The sequence below is a fragment of the Choristoneura fumiferana genome, chromosome 2 (genome assembly GCF_025370935.1).
Source record: "Choristoneura fumiferana chromosome 2, NRCan_CFum_1, whole genome shotgun sequence".
In the NCBI taxonomy this organism is placed as follows: Eukaryota; Metazoa; Arthropoda; class Insecta; order Lepidoptera; family Tortricidae; genus Choristoneura; species Choristoneura fumiferana.
Genome location: NC_133473.1, coordinates 15,752,618 through 15,771,288, shown reverse-complemented (window position 1 = coordinate 15,771,288; position 18,671 = coordinate 15,752,618). Strand labels below are relative to the sequence as shown.

The 18,671-nt window shown below is 41.3% G+C and overlaps 1 protein-coding gene across 4 annotated transcripts; it reads left to right on the top strand.

The window, feature by feature from the left end:
* The first annotated feature begins 1,003 nt into the window (after positions 1-1,003).
* On the top strand, positions 1,004-18,669 carry Liprin-beta (liprin-beta 1). Of its 4 annotated transcripts, none has more exons than XM_074110614.1 (13): positions 1,004-1,597; positions 1,909-2,534; positions 3,236-3,409; positions 8,803-8,952; positions 9,354-9,453; positions 10,575-10,734; positions 11,087-11,309; positions 11,852-12,062; positions 13,345-13,527; positions 13,930-14,041; positions 14,455-14,551; positions 15,124-15,240; positions 16,171-18,669. In XM_074110614.1, exons 1-13 carry the CDS (start codon positions 1,333-1,335, stop codon positions 16,246-16,248), a joined length of 2,496 nt encoding a protein of 831 aa, XP_073966715.1. In that variant the 5' UTR covers positions 1,004-1,332; the 3' UTR covers positions 16,249-18,669. The 4 variants fall into 4 exon arrangements, with proteins under 4 accessions (XP_073966715.1, XP_073966707.1, XP_073966697.1 ...); XM_074110606.1 differs by having other exon boundaries at positions 9,354-9,507; positions 15,124-15,220; XM_074110596.1 differs by having other exon boundaries at positions 9,354-9,507.
* The last annotated feature ends 2 nt before the right edge of the window (positions 18,670-18,671 follow it).

Sequence of the window (18,671 nt, the reverse complement as noted above, 5' to 3'; positions counted from 1 at the left end):
GCAATTATTGGCGTCATAGCACGTTGGGGCACCGCACGCGAATTCAATTATCGGCGGGCGGCCAGTCGTATCTATTAATTTATCTGCCTTGTCTGTGCTAACGATTGTGTTTATTGGCTTACCAGCTCTCGCAATTGAATCGGCATTCAATTTAATTGTTTCGATTCCTGAGGCTCGTCATTACCAATTGACAGGAATCAACTATATATTTTTTAACATTAGCACAATCATGGATAAGCTTTGAATAAGGCAATTAAAAGATGTTAATGATTTCGTTTTAAGTAGGAACTTTTCTTAGAACAACATGTGGTCGCCGCTAACGCTGAAGTCTCGCTTTATCGGATGTTCTCCAGGGAACAGCTGTCGATCTATTTCCGAGACGAGGGGAGTATTATTCTTATTACGCCATGGCAATAACGTCGATGAAGATGCCTGTCACACAGCATTAGACAGATGCTCATTACACTCGGACACTATAACAACCTTGGAGGCGTAGTGCTCAGTGAACCAGAATTAGGTGAAGTGAGTGATAATCCCAAACTAAACTATCCATTTCCCAGCCGTTTGGGCCGACTAAACGAATTAGATGAAATTCCATGTCGAGTTAGGTGCTTGCTCGTGCTACTCGTAGGTTTATCTGACAAGCCTAATAATTTGCGAAGTGGTACCTATTGTTCGCCATAACAAAGTGTATCTTGTTTAAATGCAGATTGGGAAGTGCAAGTATGAACTGTTTGAATTCACGCCACGAACTTCATGAATTCGACCCTATAGAGCCAAGTGCGCCATTCTATTACCCGCCACAACCACCGCCCTACAACCCTGAATATATCTACGGAGTTGTCGAATGCCAGTCGGCAAGTTTCAGCCCGGCGCATGAATGGGGTGTGAGCACAGAGTCGTATGCTAAGAGCACATGCACTGAGGAGCGCGGTGGTGGGTGGGGGCGCCCGCGCCGCTCGCTTTACGAAGGCGTCAACTGCATGCCGGTGAGTGAGACAAATTGTGTGCGACGCGCAGCACGCCTTACTATCGCTTATGCTACGTTCTTTTTGTACGATAATTGTTTATTAACTGCATCGATGGTTCAATGCAGTTGATCAGTGCTCTGTGTTAGTCTGTGAAATAACTTAACGCTAACATTTGGAACGGCCACTAATAAAGAGCTCCCTGATTTACGGGATTTTGTGTTTTTCATCCATTATTTTCGTATAAACCATGGATCAATGGGGGAAATGTGTCCGGAATGTTTCAGGCGCCCATACCGCGATCTATTTCCGGGCGCGGGCGTCGGCCCTACTCTATTAAGCGCTGCTCATTTTGATCTAAAACATGCGCGAGCTCGGCCGCGGAGGCTCGGTAGTGGCAGCCACCATCGCGGCTCTGCACAGTCGTTCTGCGAGTGAGGGCAAACATAGAGCACCCAAACTACGCTCTTCGCCGATTCAGAGTTGCACTAGTGGAGGAGTGCGTTCTAGTAGAGAAGAGTTACGTCGTGCGTCGGGGTGCAGCGAGCGGCCGCTGTCCACTGCGTCGGAGGCCTCGGAGCGCGACTCTGCGTCCGTGCAGTCCAGCGAGGAGCCGCCCCCGAACGAGAGTACGTAATTACTATGCGTGGACGATGCACTGACGTAGCGTAACACTGGAACGCAGCCAAAATTTAAAATAGAGTTACGCCGGTGACTCGTACAGAGAGATTGTCGCGCAGTGTCGCTTGTGCGGAGCCTCATGTCCGATCGCGAGTACTTGACGGAGCCCTTCGACGAGGACGAGGAGCGCGCGGCGGCGGGCTACGTACACCCCGCCGTGCGCTCCTATATGTACTCGCCCATGGGTTAGTTCGAATCGTTCATGAGGCTCCCCGGTCGCTCGATTCGCTCATACTCTTGACAATTAATCTCGTAACAGGCGGCGATTCGGACAGCCCTGATGAAGCGACTGTAAAGTGTACGGCTTGGCCGGAGGCGAGCGTCCCGGCGCGCGCAGACTCCAGCGACACCGAATCCAGTTCTTCCATCGATGACGACTCGGACTTACAGGATTTTGAAGCACGAAGCGGTGACGGCGATTACCGCACGCTAACCCCGAGGCGGCTAGATAACTCGACGCGGCGAGACGACGCGTTCAAATGGATGCCAAGCGAAAACATGTCGGATGTAGTGGAACCGACATCTATTGAGTCGCGAACGGAAGAGCAAGCATCGGGTAGCTTGGACAGACGTCGGCGAGCACCCGCCGACCGCAATGACCGCGACCGTAAAACTAGGTCGTCACTGTCAACCAAGCCACCGCAGCACCCATCTAGTGTCCGCGCGTCGCCGCGCCCACGACGCCCTCGGGTTGAGGAGACACCGCCTGAACTCCAGCGTCGCTGGAACTCGTATGAACACTTTCGATGGCCGGGACCCGAGGGGGGCTGGTGGCCCCCCATGTGCTGGTGCCACGGACCTCCCGCTCCTCCGCCATGCTATATGCATGATCGCTCTTGGCCCTCACACCCATCACTTCCACCAGTACCTTCAAGATCTTACAAGGTATAAATTGCTAGCATAATAATCGCCAATGTTTTCGTGTTCCTTGTTTTGGGTTGTTATATACAAATTAAATTTGTACCTAGATGATTTGAAAATTGAATAATGAGCTTAGAAATGAATTTGAATAGTTATTATAGGTATAGTCTTCATGGACAGCCATGAATAAAATAAAATAAATAAATTAAGTAAATTTTTAACAAAATGTATGAAATGAAGAAAGTACGTTTATAATTAGTTAGTTTAGTTTATTTATTCATTCAATATAAGATTTTTATAATTGAATTTACATATTTTTTTTTTTTGGAAAATGAATGTAACTACTAACTCTTTCTTTTGGTGTTACCTATTCAGTAAACAAAACACATGGGCGCTATTGTTTTTTAACTGTTTGTTATGTATTTTTAATAATGGTGATCGCATGTTTTTACTTTTTTTTATGCAATGAATGTTAAATTATTGCTTGTAAATAACATTGCCATTAGGTACGTAAAATTTTTCGTTATTTCATATAAATGTACTGGATATGCTTAGGGTACCTATTTTATTTACCCACTCTTACGTTCTCTTCTGCCCTGAAATGTAAGTTACGTAACAAAATAAGGGTTATACAATTTTTTCACGGGATGATCTAATAAGTCCACAATTCGATCACCTTCTAATCTTAATCAAACCCGTTAAATCAAACGTTGACTTCCTTGCAGAACGATGCCGAAGACCGAGTGCGGCGGCTCGAAGCGGACAAGGAGAGTCTTCACCTGCAAGTGCAAGTGCTGTCGGAACAGGTGGCGGCGCAGAGCGACAAGATGGCCGACCTGGAGCGTGCTCTGCTCGACGCCCGGCAGAGGCTGGATGATGCTGAGCAGAGGCTGCAAAAGGTAAGCTGCCGATGGGTTACAGGTCGAAGGAAAGGAGAAGGAAGAGACGGCTCAAAGGACCAACAAATTACAAGAATAGAGTTCGATCGAACTGCATTCTAGAACTATTACTAAATTCCTCCATTCACAATCGACGACGCCACTTTCTCGTTTGTCCCGCTGCCAATGAGCACACGTTTTTCCATGTTTTCATAGGGTTTAGGTATATAAAGTTGCATACGAATGAAATGGAAATAAACCTTTTTGATCTCCGCAATAATTCATTATATTTTGAGCACTTAACTTAGTTACGGACTGAGCTGTAGGTATGCTGTCGCGTTTTTAGCTTGAGTGACACTGCTATTTCTCTTATTATTCTCTTAGCGGAGGGGCTACTATGAAATTCGAAAATCGAAGTTCGTGACGTACCTATTAAATAATATAAGCGGGACGGTAAGCAACGAAGTTCAAAGTTCGCTTTATAAATTATTTTCCTTTTACAGTCATTACATTAACAAAGGGTAAGGTACGAATAGGTATGCTTCCGCTGTTTACAGCTGCATAAAACAAGTGTTCGTATTGTCCTCGCAGGGTTTTGTTTTTATTTCATGCAAGTCATATTGTGCGAAACTATTAAATAAGAAACAAAACCAACCGAAAAGGAATATATCCTGAAAATAGTTATCTTTCATGTTATTTCGTTTCAAACACGCCTCGTATACAATTGGATTTAACGCCGTAAGAGCTTTCCGTAAGATCTTCGCAAATTGTATTTTCTGTAAACAGAGAGCTACTTGATAAAATACTTAGTATTTCTTACGGGTCCAACTTGGTTTTCCGCCGAGCAACTTCACAACTAGAGAGACATGCCCGGCAAGTTTCAACATTTTGCGGTTAAGCTTGCTAACCACCTACGCCAGCAACTGATGATAATTTCGATTTATTGACCGTAGGATAATTTCGAATTTCATTGCGGCGCTCAATTAAGATAAGATTTAGTTAGGTAGGATCTGTTTCACTACTCATTGATAAATTTTATGTGACAGACAGACCTGTGATGCTGGTCTCTGTTTGTTTTGTTCGAATAAACAGAGATGACATCACGTTTATCTGTCACATAAAATTTATTAATGAGTAGTGAAACAGGCCCTTAGTGTTCTTTATTCCACTGTCTGTAATGAATGTGGGACGGGCGCAGGCCGAAATTCAGCGCTGCAAGTTTCCTTTGCTCGCAGCTTATGCTGAGCCTGAGCCTATTGCCACCTGCTTATGTTTTTTTTGATTGTGTAATCCTGTCTTATTTTCTGTGGCAATAAATGATTTTATTATTATTATTAATGGGTTATAACAGTAATTATGTGTGAATATGTAGGGAGTACCTACTTAATGGGAAGTTAATCTAAAGTAATTTCTTGTTGTCATAAATAATTTGTCTCCAGTCGCGTAGAATTCTAACATTTTCCCATCGTACGCGAGGAGAGTAAAGGAGTGTTAAGTAAAACTCTTTAACATTCTGAGTGGCCTAGATCCTTGCAAATAGGCCTATTGAATAATCATGACAGCGTGGGCTGTACAATTCCTGGCGCTGGCGCGCCAGACACCTCACGGCACCGCGAATTCTGATTACCAACTACTTACGCTAACTGCTGTTTCATAATATATTATTTAAAACGGCTTGGCCTCCGGAAATTCAATGTCCTTCACTTGACGGTATTATACGTAATATAGGGTCGGGTGTAGGTTTACTGAGTTTCATATACAAGAAAGGCACCGCGTTAACCAGGTTAATCTTAAAAAGTCTTGTACTACCTTGTCAAACTCTACTTATCGCATTCATTACAATAGTGTAAAATAGTGATTTATTAATAGATTTACACCGATGAAAGTAAAACTTGAGTTCTGTATTATTAGGTAATTTATGAATTTGCATACAATAAGGTTTGCCACTTTTACTTCTTGCGTATTAGTTTTTCTATTTGTTTTTATTATTTTAGTTCGCCAATCAGTACAACACTATAGAATTAACAAAAATCTATGCGTTAGTGATAACAGCACACATTCGATTAAGTTAGTGTGGAACGAAACTTTACTTTAAAATTCATCCATACATCAATACACCGTAGAATTCATTCGTGCATTGAAATGTTGTCTTCTCGATATAATAATGCTAATATTGAATATTGAACGCTCTTTATTACACTAACGATGCCAATTATATACACAAATCAAATACTACAAGCCGCAGAAAACTCTTGGTCTACCTACACTTTTTGTCCGCAGTTCATTATACGTGTTATGCTTGCGTGTTAGATGCAAAACAGCAAACTACACTACGCGGATTGCTCGGGCTAGATTCTTTTATGTCACTGAGTTATGCGGGCGTCTGGTGTTGTACGCTTTCAGACTGCCTGTTGCGGCTAGGTACTGCTGAAAGTACACGTTCGCACTTTTTTATTTGCAATCCTGAAAGGACCAGCTTCGTTCTTAAATCATATGGAAACATTTAGGGGCTGTTTCACCAACCATTGATTAATTTTAACTGACGGATAAATGTGATGCCGTCTCCGTCTATTCGAACAAAACAAACAGAGACGGCATCACATTTATCCGTCAGATAAATTTAATCAATGGACGGTGAAACAGGGGGTTAAAGATTTGATTTGTTTTGTTAAAACTTAACAGTCCGTGAGGTGCCCGGTTTTAAAATAGGACGGACCCATCTCGTCCCGTGGGTGTCGTAAAAAGGGCCCTGGTGTGTTTTGTGGGCAGCAGTGCCCTGCTGCCAATTACGAACTCCAGACTACAGTGTGGAATGCAAGCGGAAACCACCACACTATTTTTTCAAGAAAATCGTCATGAAGGTTCACTACTGAATCCTCAACCGACGTCCATTCTGTCAAGAGTGTAGCGACGTAGGAGAGGGTATATAACTTCTATTGATTCTAAAGTAATATGAAACCGGCTGTCTAGAAATCCAGGAGGCGCGGCGAGCACGTAGCGCTTTGTAACTGTATAAACATCCTTGCCGTGCATTTTATCTAACTACATTTTATTTGTAGTCTCAAAGCACGGCACTTGCAATTTAATATAAAACGGTTGCATAACAGTGTACGGTCAGCCTATGCAAAGCCTCCTGTTTTGAGAAGTAGGTCAAACTTCCATTGAGAGTTGATGCAAAAAGATAATTAATTTACCTACTCCCATGAGTTTGAGTAAGTAATACCCGTTAAAACATTTTGAACTTTAGAAAACACAGATTCGTTATCCATTTTGATTGTGTGTTCATTAGGCATTTTAAATATACGCGACGTGTGCTGTTTTCTATCTGCTTCCCCTGCTAATATCTATTTAGTCTCATCGATTGATACACGGCTCTAGCTAGATCGTTTTCATGGAGCTTGAAATAGTGTTGAGTCATACACCGGGCCTGGAAAACTAATGAAATCCACAGCCTCTACAAAATAATTACACGCTCGTGGGTAGGTACCTACACGCACGCCACGGTGCGTCTTGCATCCCGATGAGCTGAAGAAGCCGTTAGATATATAACTAGCGGTCTGCCATTTTATTATAAATCTTGTTAAATAAATAGGTCCAACGTATTTAGCTAAATGAAGATGGGCTAGTAAGTACGAGTATATGTAGTGGCATAACGGCTTCGTATTGCCTTCGAAACTTTCAAACAAAATTGAAAGTGAAAAAGCAATAAAGGAGCCGCTGCCCCGAATTTCTAGGTGCAAAATTAATGTACATAGTACTCATTCAAACGGCGTACATTCAGAATAAGGAATGGGCAATGAAAACAAACAATCTATTTCTATAATCCATTTACTCACGTCGGCGTCCATACATCGCGTTAACTATGCCAGATGCGCTTTTTATTAAACAGTCGAGATAGCGCGCGCCGGCGAGTAAAAGCCACTATAAAATGTGATTGATAAAGTTTCGTTACAAGTAGGTCGACGTGTTTACGTTCGTTCCCTATTGCTACCGATGAATGCGTTATTTAGACAGGTTAAAAGCCTGTTCCACATATGTTTGCTCCAGATACTGATTTGATGATGTCTGTTCGCGCAATGCCGGAAGACTTTATTGTTTTTACACCTTCAATCACAATATACTGAATATACGCATATTCTAGTCAATGTCTCTTGAAGTCAGATCATAATGTCAACTATGCATTGTGCCCCCGAAGATATTATCGTTTATCGTAGACTGCCTCTTGTGTCTATACGGGATCGGAAAACTATATGAGCTGCGCGGCAAAAGCTAAACACAAAGCCAAGGTAAATAGGCATTCCATATTCATCTCTTATCTGCCATGCAGATTTTATGCTAATACTATATCATCGCTGACCCTCGCTTATACAATTCCTTGAGCGTCGCATTTATAATGATTTTCAGAGAGGATCTCAACCATATTTAGCGTCGAACAAAATGCAATTAGTTCCCCAAAGGGGGCTTTTAAAGGTGCCTTGAGTACGCATTAAAAGGTCTGGTTTAATGGTGATTTTCCATTTGAGTTTTGTTCCGGTAAAATTGTAACTGCCGAGAGTTTTATTGTAGCTCTCCAGATACACTCCGCTTTTCGTCTGGGGAGTCCTTCAGTTCAGGTGTGCGTCATACTGCGATAACGACTCTCGAACTTCCTTAACATTTCTTTGAAATGCCCTCGCTGATTTCTAAAGTCCGCTTGTCAGTAATCGGGGAGGTGATTTTCTGATCGCGTTATTATCGATTAGCTTTTGCCCGCGGCTTCGCTCGCGCATAATTAGTATGTAGCTTAAACTTTTTTGATCCCACAGGAACAATACATTATTTCGGGATAAAAAGTAGCCTACTTATATGTTAATCCAGGGTATATATTACCTGTATGCCAAATTTCATGCAAATCCGTTCTGTTCATCCATACACACTTTCGCGTTTATAATATTACTAAGAAGTAAGATGTATTTCGCTTTACGATCCGTAATGCCGATTCTTTAATACTAAATACTAATAAAAAAAACAATAGCTCATGTCCACGAACTAAAGTACCAACTTTATATGCACTTATATAGGGACTATAAACCTGCCTATATTAAACACTGAGCTTCTCCAAATTCCGTTTAACAAAATTAAATGCATCGTTGCTCTTAGCCGAGCGAGCTAACCGCCTTCGCCTGCTGAGTTCGGTACGTTTATCCTTAAATTGGCGCACTGTCTAAGGATTTGCACGTAAAATTGAACAGAACATAACAGAGTTTTCAAATTATTAATGCATATATTCGCTTATTATAGTTTTGAGGCGGTACCTATCGAAAAACAAATGCACAATACGTTTTTAAGAAAATCAATCACTGAATTGAAAATTTATTTTTCATATTTTCTGTATCGTCTTCCCTCGTATTTTATTTCGTGACATTTGCTTCCAGGAAATGCTGCAACGCTCGTCGCTAGAGACGCAAAAGCTGGAGCTTCTGTCAAAGCTGAGCGAGGTTCGGCTGCAGGCGGCGGCGAGGGGCGTGTTGGAGCGCTCGCCGCCTCTACCCGACACGCCGCTGGCTCGCCCGGCGCCTCCGAGGGTAAGCCTTGCATTGGTATACACGGGCAGTGACGTAAATTGAAAAAAATAATTATTGTTTATAAAATATCAAATTACTAACTGATTGTAAAAAAAAAAGAATTAAAAAATAGTAACATGGACTCATAGTGAACAATAACAATCTAGATAGATTAGAATCAGACTTTGTTTTCGTCTTCTTGATAGAAAAAAACTAGAAAAAAAACCTCTTTATTCATGTTTTTTTTTACAACACTACACGGAAATAATGTAAATTCGAACAAACTGAACCATGTAACAAGGTGAATGTTTGTGCTACTGCATGTTGACATCTCATTCTTTCGTCAAGGAAATCATAGTGAAAGGCTCCGTAGCAAAATTTCGAATTTTCATTATTAAAACTCAACAACTTGTGTATTCCAGACACCACCAGCGAACTACGGGCGTCAGATCGAACGCAACACGCACATGTATTCGTCGCTGCCGCGTTCGTCCGTGCTCGCGACGGACGCGCGCGCGTTCGGTAAACACACGATGGTGGTGGCGCGGGGGCGCGGACAGTCCGTGCCGAACCTAGGTCGGGGTCTGAGCTTAGCATGCTGTGTGCCCCCTGCCTTAGCCGCGCCAGGGAAAAACGCGCTAACCGCTATTACTATTAAATATTCCCCTTCCTGGCACATAAATTTGCTTTATATTGGCGAAATAATACTTTCTTTAAAACGAAACTTAAATACAGATGTCATGACTTGCTGAGGCCGATCAACGCGGTTGCTTGAATACATCATTAATGAGGGTTTATTGACAGGTGAAATATCGCGAGATGGTGTTAGTATAGAGGTCTGTTTAACTTGCTTGCGATTGGCTCATTTAATAGTTGTTAAACCAATCATAAACATGACACAAATGTCAAAATTGTCAAACGTGTGATCACTTACCATCAGGTGATCCGCCTGCTCGTTTGCCACGGTTTGATAAAAAAAGCTCCTCACGACGCTAGCGCCAACTAGCCCGTCACAGAAAACCTCATTGTGTGTGGTGCGATCTAGTGTAATATTAGCAACGAACAAAAGATTAACACGCCGAAATATTATCGAAGTAAACAGAAGATTAACCTGATACATAATTTAAGTAAAGTTAGAGCGTTTTTCCATCTGGCAGTTACTTGAATGAATATACGACGTCGGTTTTGCGTTGGATGATGCAGAATCGACGTACGTGATCCTTGACCTTGTGCTCGATATCCCTAAGCTTTTGAGGTACGGCTTCAACACGTGATTAACAGAAAACCTTCAAAAACGAGGTTATAATTATTTTGCTTTAGCTCACAATAATTTATTACCTTCCATTTGAAATCGCTTTACGTGTTGTTATTTATACTTCCTTTAGTCATAAAAAACTCGACGCTTTATCATTAATATGTATTGTATTTGTCGTTAGCTTAGTTCTGTAGTTATTGACAAGTGAAAAAATATTCCCTCACAGATTATATCAAAGATTTAAAGTTTTCTGCAAATAAAGCACTTATGTTTAACTAACTTCCAAAATAATATAGATAATCTTACTGTTTCGAAATCCATTTCTTATACAAAAAAATATAGCTTTTACGGTAGATTTCGTAATGACTTTCTGTCTCATTTACCCCAGCGGAAAAAGATGAGACAGCGCGCGGCAGCCCGTCGCCCTCACTGCGCGAGGTTCGGGCGCGGCTCGGCAGCGGCGGCGGCGTGCGGCTGGAAGGCGACGAACTGGCGCGCTCCTCGCTCAGAGTGTCCACTCCGCCGCGCAAGCACCAGACCATGCCGTGGTGAGTCATAGTGCCAGGTGCCAGGCGACAGAAGTAGTCTTACTAACAAAAGGGGTACAGTAAGTACCCCGTCTTGGAGTACTTAACTTTAACTTGTATTTGGCAATTCTTCGAGGTACAACTTCTTCTCTTTTCACGGCTTCAAAATATGACACTAGAGCAATCTACTAATTTGGCATGAAATTACAACAAAATGCGAATTCCTGTGGTGCTGTATTTTGGAAATAGCTTAAAACGTATTAATCTTCTTAAATACCGATTTTGGAGACGTTTTGCCTGACTCTTATTTGATTTGTGGAGAATCTTCTATGGAGAAGACAGAGATTGACATAGGTTAATGAAAAACTTTCAGGCAAACTACGGACCTCAGGCAATGGGACTGCGAGACAACGTGCGGTTGGCTGGAAAGTCTCGGTCTGGAGACTTATGTCCCGGCGGCGCGCGCTTGGCTCGGAGCGACGCCCGACGCGCGCGGCGTCATCGCGGCAGCCTCGCATAATGCTATAGAGAAGGAGCTGGCGCTCAAACATCCCATGCACAGGAAGAAGATTGTGCTCGCCCTTACTGATCTACTAGTAAGTTTTACGTTCAGTGTAACTAAATCGAAACCAAATCAACAAAACTCGTCAGGAATCGCAGTTACATCATCGTTAGTTTTTTATTATTTATATTTCGGCTCATTTGAACAATACTTAACCAACAAGAGATAGTTGCCACATGTTGTAAAATCCCAATCAGACAGAATTAGGATTAGAAACACTGTGCTTAAGAAAGAGACCGACTGATATCCTGAATAGAATAGATCAGCAAAAGCGAAGATAATGGACTTACATGACTGTGAGATGCAAATGGGGAATTTAGCAAGGCAATAACAGAAATACCTTGCAGGGAAGACAGGTCCAGTGAGCATTTTATGCTCCCGGTGCGTGATTCCATTATTACGCTCTTGAAAATTTTGTGGTTCTGGCTGGACCTGTGGTTTCTGCACCCCTCCAGGTGTGTGCTCTGTGCCTGGGTGTCGCTGGTATCGCCCTAGTTACGGCACGCACTGGACAAAACATGATAATGGGGAGACGATTTAAAGTCAACTGTGGGACCAAACTTTTGATTGTTCCAGGGTGGTCATGGCGATCCGATGCTGACGGCGTCGGGGGCTCTGGACACGGCGTGGGTGCTCCGCTGGCTGGAGGACGTGGGCGTGTGCGGCGCGCGCGCGGCCGCCAGCGACGCGGCGCTGGACGGGCGCGGCCTGCACCGCCTCACGCACGCAGAGCTGCACGCGCAGCTGCGCGTCTCGCACGCGCTGCACGCGCTCGCCGTGCGACGCGGTACGTACAGTGCGCGGGGCAGCGACGCGCGCTGGACGGGCGCGGCCTCACGTACGCGCATATTGTCGCCTTGTGCGCTCGACGCAACAAACTACATCATTGATCTGATCTTTTTTATTTACAAGCTTTTATTTAGTTTCACCTGTCCCGTTGTCTGTCTGTCTGTAGTCAAATCTTGTAAGTTAAATTTAACTTACTTCCAGTAGTCAGATTAACTTTAAATTTGGAATACTTATGTAAATCGCGTGACAATACAATAGTCTAGTAGTCCAGCCAGGATCGTCTCCGCAGGACGGAACTCTTCAACGGTTAATAGCATCGACTTGAAATTTGGTATGCAAACGTAGTTTGGGTGACAGTGCAAGTACAGTCAACAAAAAGTACAGTCAGCAAAAAAGCTTGTATTAAAATTAAAATTTTACGGTTAGGTTAGTTATTTATTTATTGGTTTGCCAACAGATACAACACTATAAAACTTACAATATAATGTTACGGCATAATGTAATAACAGAGTATTTATCCAATTATAAGCAAACACATCATGCATGCATAACATTAATAATTCGTTAACCGAGCGAAGCGACGATGAGCGTGCTCCTGTCTCACTATTAATATAAAACAAACTTCCTGAGACTGGCAAAATAAAAGAAATGCATAAAGTGCATAAATTGATTTGATGTAGGTACTTATACAATTTCAGGAACTTAGCTAACAGAAAATGCACTATTAGTTCCCAACACCACTCCTATATTTACAGAGGAACATTCTGTACTTGTTCAATGAAATAGATAAGAGGTCAATTAGATATTTTATCTTGGTTACAATGAATTAACAGCTAATTCACTTGCAAATTTACTTGCTTAAGTAAAACACAAAGTAAACACACTGTGGCACGTAAGTTATTTATTAGCGCTGGCTGTTATTGCTACGTACTACGTACATATGCGACAGTCGTGCATACGTGCGTACTTGATAAATCGCAAAAACAAGCTGTTAGCCCGTCTCGTGGCGGCAACGAAGCGGCCTTTTATACAACAGCATTCTGTTTTATCCAATCATCCGAACCACACCTTATAACTAATTATAACCCAGGCAATTGGAGGTGTATTTTTTTTAAACGAAGGGGCAAACGAGCAGACGGGTCACCTGATGGAGAGCGATCACCGTCGCCCATGGACACCCGCAACACGAGGGGAATCACATGGGGGTATGGGAGGCCTGAATCCAACAATGGATGCCCTACGCCCGATATGACGATAATGATGATGATTTATGACCTCAGGCATCCAAGTGCTCCGCGACAACAAGTTTTCGCCGGACACGATGATCCGGCGCGCGGCGGAGGGCGAGGCGGCGGGCGCGGGCGACACGGAGGCCGAGATCGCGCGCTGGAGCTCCCATCGCGTCATGCAGTGGCTCAAGCAGATCGACTTGGCGGAATACGCGCCTAACTTGCGGGGCGCCGGTAACTATATGCAATATTAACCACTTCACCGCCAGAGTCGACCAGTCGCGACAGCCAATGGAATGCCTCACACGCCAAGGTCATCTGTACATGACCAACATTCAACTAGAAATTAATCTTTCTACAATGGAATCAAAAATCAAGTTGATTTGTCGCTGGTTTTTCTGTGGCGTCCAGCACGTCGCTTCGTTTGTTTTGTGGCGGTGAAGAGGTTAAGGCCATTTTAGACTTGTACCAATATCATGCAAGTGCGTTACCTTGCGACGCTTAATAGACCTTTTCTCAAACATGGCATAAAATATTGACGTTGTGTTACAAATAATAGGTCGAGAAGTATCGCGCTGCAGGCGCTGCGGCTCGCCTACCTACGGGCCTAGTTTACACATTATTTATGTTTCGCAGGAGTACACGGAGGCCTAATGCTGCTGGAGCCACGGTTCACGGCTGAACTGCTGGCTGCGTTGCTCAACATTCCCGCTAACAAGACCCTGCTTAGGCGGCATCTTACGCAAAGGTAATACCAACATTAGGCTACGTACGCACTATGTGACAAACCGCGCGGCTAGCGTCGCTATCTCTGACTGTACTTTAAAGAAGGCGCGCTAAAACCTTGCGATTAACCGCATAGTGCGTACATACGTAGCCTTAGGTTGACAGATCTTATTTTTTCATAAAACTAATATCATGTAAAATTAAGGGTGCACTTCCTTTTGCTTTACTAAGCGTTCGTTGTAAAGTAACAAGTCCGATAGTTTCATGATACAAACGGTTACAACTTTCAAAATTGCTTAACTTGATTTTTTTTACTTATAAAAAAATTGTATCACCGGTCGATATTTGAAACTGCATCTCCTGTGGCTTTTTAATTTCACTAAGCAAGCATATTCGTAATTAAAAAAAAAATACATTACATGTTTTTTTTTTCAGGTTCAATGACCTCCTTGGCCGCGACGTCATACAGCAAAAGCGGAATGCGGAACAAACGCTGGGTTATCAGCCGCTGACAGCTACCACTAAATATAAGGTAAGCAAAAACTATAAATGTCGATATTATTCGGCATCTGTAGCAGTTTTACAATATTTTAAATTCCAAAAAACACGCTTAGACGAAGAAAACTGCGTTCAATTTATATATGCGTATAAGTTGTCATGCTATTTATTAGCGTGGCTCGAATCAACTATATTATTTATTTAAAACTGACCAACGATTAACCTCTATCTCACCTGATGATAAGTGCAGATGAAGCCGAAGACCAGCTTGCGCAGACCAGAGGCCGTATTGCCTCTCATTTCTGACGCTCGCGATCGCAATCAAATGACAGTTTTTGTATGCGAAAACTGTCATTTGATTGCGATCGCGAGCGTCAGAAACGTTAGGCAATACGGCCTCTGGGTTACATAAGCCCAACGTAAAACTGTTAACCCAAGGTTAGGAAGTGTCAAAATATATGGAACGGTCACCCCTAACCCTGGATTGACAATTTAATTTTTTAACCCTGACAGTGCAAGCGGCTCCAAGTATACTTATCTGGAAAAACCAGACGACTAAATCCATTTCCTGAATAGGTGTAATGGTCTCAATGTTATCATTATCAGGTACCAAAGAAGAGTCAGTTCTCTTTGAAGCGCAAGAAGAGTAAAGACGAGCTGGAGCTCGGGGACTTGGTCTGTCCACTTCACGACGACTGCTCAGGTGACGCTAACACATCGCCAGTAAGTTACTAACCGCACTAATGTACTAAAACTGCTGGGGATAAGATTTTGCTCTATGCTAAAGAAACGGTCTTGGGTTTTCCTTTTGGATTTTCCTAAATTTCCAATCTATAGCAATTTTATTTTTATTTCTATATGTCGTTCATAATGTTCCTTATTGTTTTAAAATAAATTTCATTACATTTTTTCATAAAATTTATTGTCTTGTTGCAAAACAGTCGCATAAAAACTAAGTATAGTCAAATCAGGTACACATTTTTCTGCATTATATAGGTACCTACTGAGGCTGTACCCGTCTGAAAATCGAAATACGAAAAATTAAGACTGCAATTTTACACAAAAATTACTGTATTACATAAGGTTGTTTTAAAAATCTCATCCACATGCATTATACGTATAGCTCAAGTGAAGTAAGTTACTATAATTAGTTTGATGTGTAAAATGTAGCGAGCGAAACGTTTACTGGTTTCACTGAAGTTTTTTGGTGTGTTGTGCTATTTACTTTCCTATCTTGGATATCTTTGGATTTGTTCAGTATGGATTTTACAATTTTGGGCCTGTTTTACCACTCATTGATAAATTTTGTCTAATAGATATCTGCGATGCGGTCTCAGTTTGTTTTGTCCGAATAAACAGAGACGGCGTTACATTAATTTGTCACAAAATTTATCAATGAGTGGTGAAATAGACCCCAAAAGTATTTAGTGTAAGAATGGTGTGCACATTATGGTTTGGGTTTAATAAAGTATTATGATATAACAAATAACAAAGGGCAAGGTGTTTGAATACTATTTTAGCTCTTATAGGTATAGTTGTTTTATGGTAAGACTTTTTATAATAAAGCTTATTTGATATTTTCCAATCTTTTCGCTTGGGGTGCGGTGCTTAGTGTCAATGTTAGCACGAATACTAAAACGTCCATGTTTCCAGACGATGAGAGTAAAATCAGCGGAAGCGGTCGTCGCGTCGGCTGTCTCTCCCCCGCGTGACGACACGCGCGCACACTAACGCACGCCGTTGTGCGTCGCTCGCACACACATAGAAACTGTGCTGTGAACACACACGCAACAATACAGCAGCTACAAGAACTTGACGTTCACGACACCTGTCGTGTGCTACTTCGTTTTAATTTATCAATCGAGTCGATTTTTCGTGTTCTAATATTATTAAGATTTTTTTGAACAAGGGCTTTAAATTAAATCACATTAAAAGGTAATTTTAATTGGCTTCAAACGTTGGTGCTAAATTTAAAATTATTCGGTACGGCCGCTAAAGCCCTTGGTGCAAAAACGTCCAAGGTTGATTGTTTAGTGATAAGAAAAGTATTTAAAACAAATTATCTTGTAATTAATCTTTAATCGAGTCTAACTGCCAAAAATCATGTCATGAATTATATTGGTTTGTTGTAGAATTAAGAGGTCTAAAATTATGGTTTATTTAAAGAGAAAATATTAACTTATGATAGTTTAAGTGTTTTAAATAGTGGTTTTTAAGCAAGATGGCCGCGTGTAGTCGCACAAAGACCGTAGGCCGGACGAACAAACATTTCTTAACATATTTCAATGTAAGAAAGACAACCTATTCTAATAATATGGACCATTTATCAAATTGAGCTTTGACCATTTCTTAAAACGTAGCAAGCAATAGACATTCCATTTTGTATTAAAATAAAATGCTTTAATTAATCAGACTTGAAATAATTGGACAATTGATAAGCGTACATATGTTTTAAAGTCTTTTTGGAATCAATAGTATTTACTGCAATATAACCGATAAATCGTTATATACAGTTTTCAACAGTCGTATAATGCTTCGACATCTCTTCCAAACATTGCTCACAGACAGACCAAGCACGACTATATAGTTACAGAAATATAATTATTATCTATCTATACCAACACGGCAGCTCAAACGGCGGCTCAAATTTAGTACTCAAATAATGCACGAGAGCGAGTGAAAATATGTAAATTAATTAAGTAAATATGTGATACATTAAGGGAGGTTAAGATATACACGGTGAAAGTTGGAGCATTATACGACATTTTTACACACTACAAATAACTATACTATAAGATTTGTTACAATTTTTGATGCAGTACTTAGTGCGTTTTATTGTAATTTAAGAATGAGTATCTTATTAGAAAACGACTGAATGGCGACAATATAACTCGGGTCTCATTTCTATTTGCTGCAATGACTTTTTCATTTAGTCATAAGAGTTACATTTTTATTATGAGTAGAGGATACAATACAGTAACTGTAACAAACTTTTTATTGTAATCGTTTCATTCTATAGAATGAGAGTAGTTTTAATCACAATAAACAAATAACAGAATATTGTACACGTACTAGCCAAGCTACATTTTGTTAGTCTAACGCGAAGACGTGAAAATGCAGTCTTGCCAAAAGTTACGGAAAGTACCATTGACAAGTGACAGCGCATGTGGGTCATACCCAAAATGAGAATCAACGACGTCTTTCCTGTGAACAACTGTGGCCATCAAAATTTATATATTTTTAAATAGACTAAAAGAGAACCTAGTTGACAAAAATAGGGTTTACCTTGTGTCCACAGGAATGTCGCGAACAAAATACTGTGTATTACCCATATTATACGCGCCGCATTCATGACTGCCTACAGTCAAGGGCAAAGATATCGACACGGCCAAAGTTACAAAAATATGTATACACGACTTTATGCACTTGACATTAAGGCCGTGTATACATATTTTTGCAACTTTGGCCGTGGCGATATCTTTGCCCTTGACTGTACCTGCCTACCTTTCGCCATTACGATGCAACTGTATTATATTAGATTTGATGCCAATCTTTAGGACTATAATTAATTTTAAATTGTTTTGAAATCAAATCCTTCCTATTGCCTGGCTAATGAGTCTCTTGCAGTGACTTCCGAAACTCCACCCTTTTTGACTCCAAGCCAGGGTCCGCGGCGGATCTAGAAAGATTACGAATAGATTCTAGAACATTTTTTTTTATCCATATATCTATTTTTGTTTTCAAGTGGACGTATGTGCACTATTAAGGTATCTTTTTACTTAGCCAGACCCTACTATAAGACATTGTAACCCATACTTTCGAAATACGCTCAATGCTATCATATAGAGAAGTCTCGTCTCAAGTTAAAAGTTATATTTTGGACTCCATTTTATTTAGAAGTTATTAGTGATCCAAGGTCCCGTTCCTAACACGCTGTGCCAAATCATATAAATGTTATTATATAACATAGCCCTTACAACCCTTGTCTTCCATGACTGTGTAATACAAGAGTAGGTTATTGGAAGGTGAGTATCACCGGCAGATAACGATAACAAACACATTTATACATTATGATGTAATAAATAAATTTTACAATAACTTAAAGTCATAGATATGAAATGTATAAGTTAATAAACACTGAATGAAAACATTGA

Bases quoted from the DNA above. Each gene is read 5' to 3' on its own strand.
- Liprin-beta (XM_074110596.1), top strand. From the start codon at position 1,333: ATGCGCGAGCTCGGCCGCGGAGGCTCGGTAGTGGCAGCCACCATCGCG. The intron at 8,953-9,353 runs GTAAGCCTTGCA...TGTGTATTCCAG, and splicing joins CTCGCCCGGCGCCTCCGAGG to ACACCACCAGCGAACTACGG. The intron at 14,042-14,454 runs GTAATACCAACA...TTTTTTTTTCAG, and splicing joins AGGCGGCATCTTACGCAAAG to GTTCAATGACCTCCTTGGCC.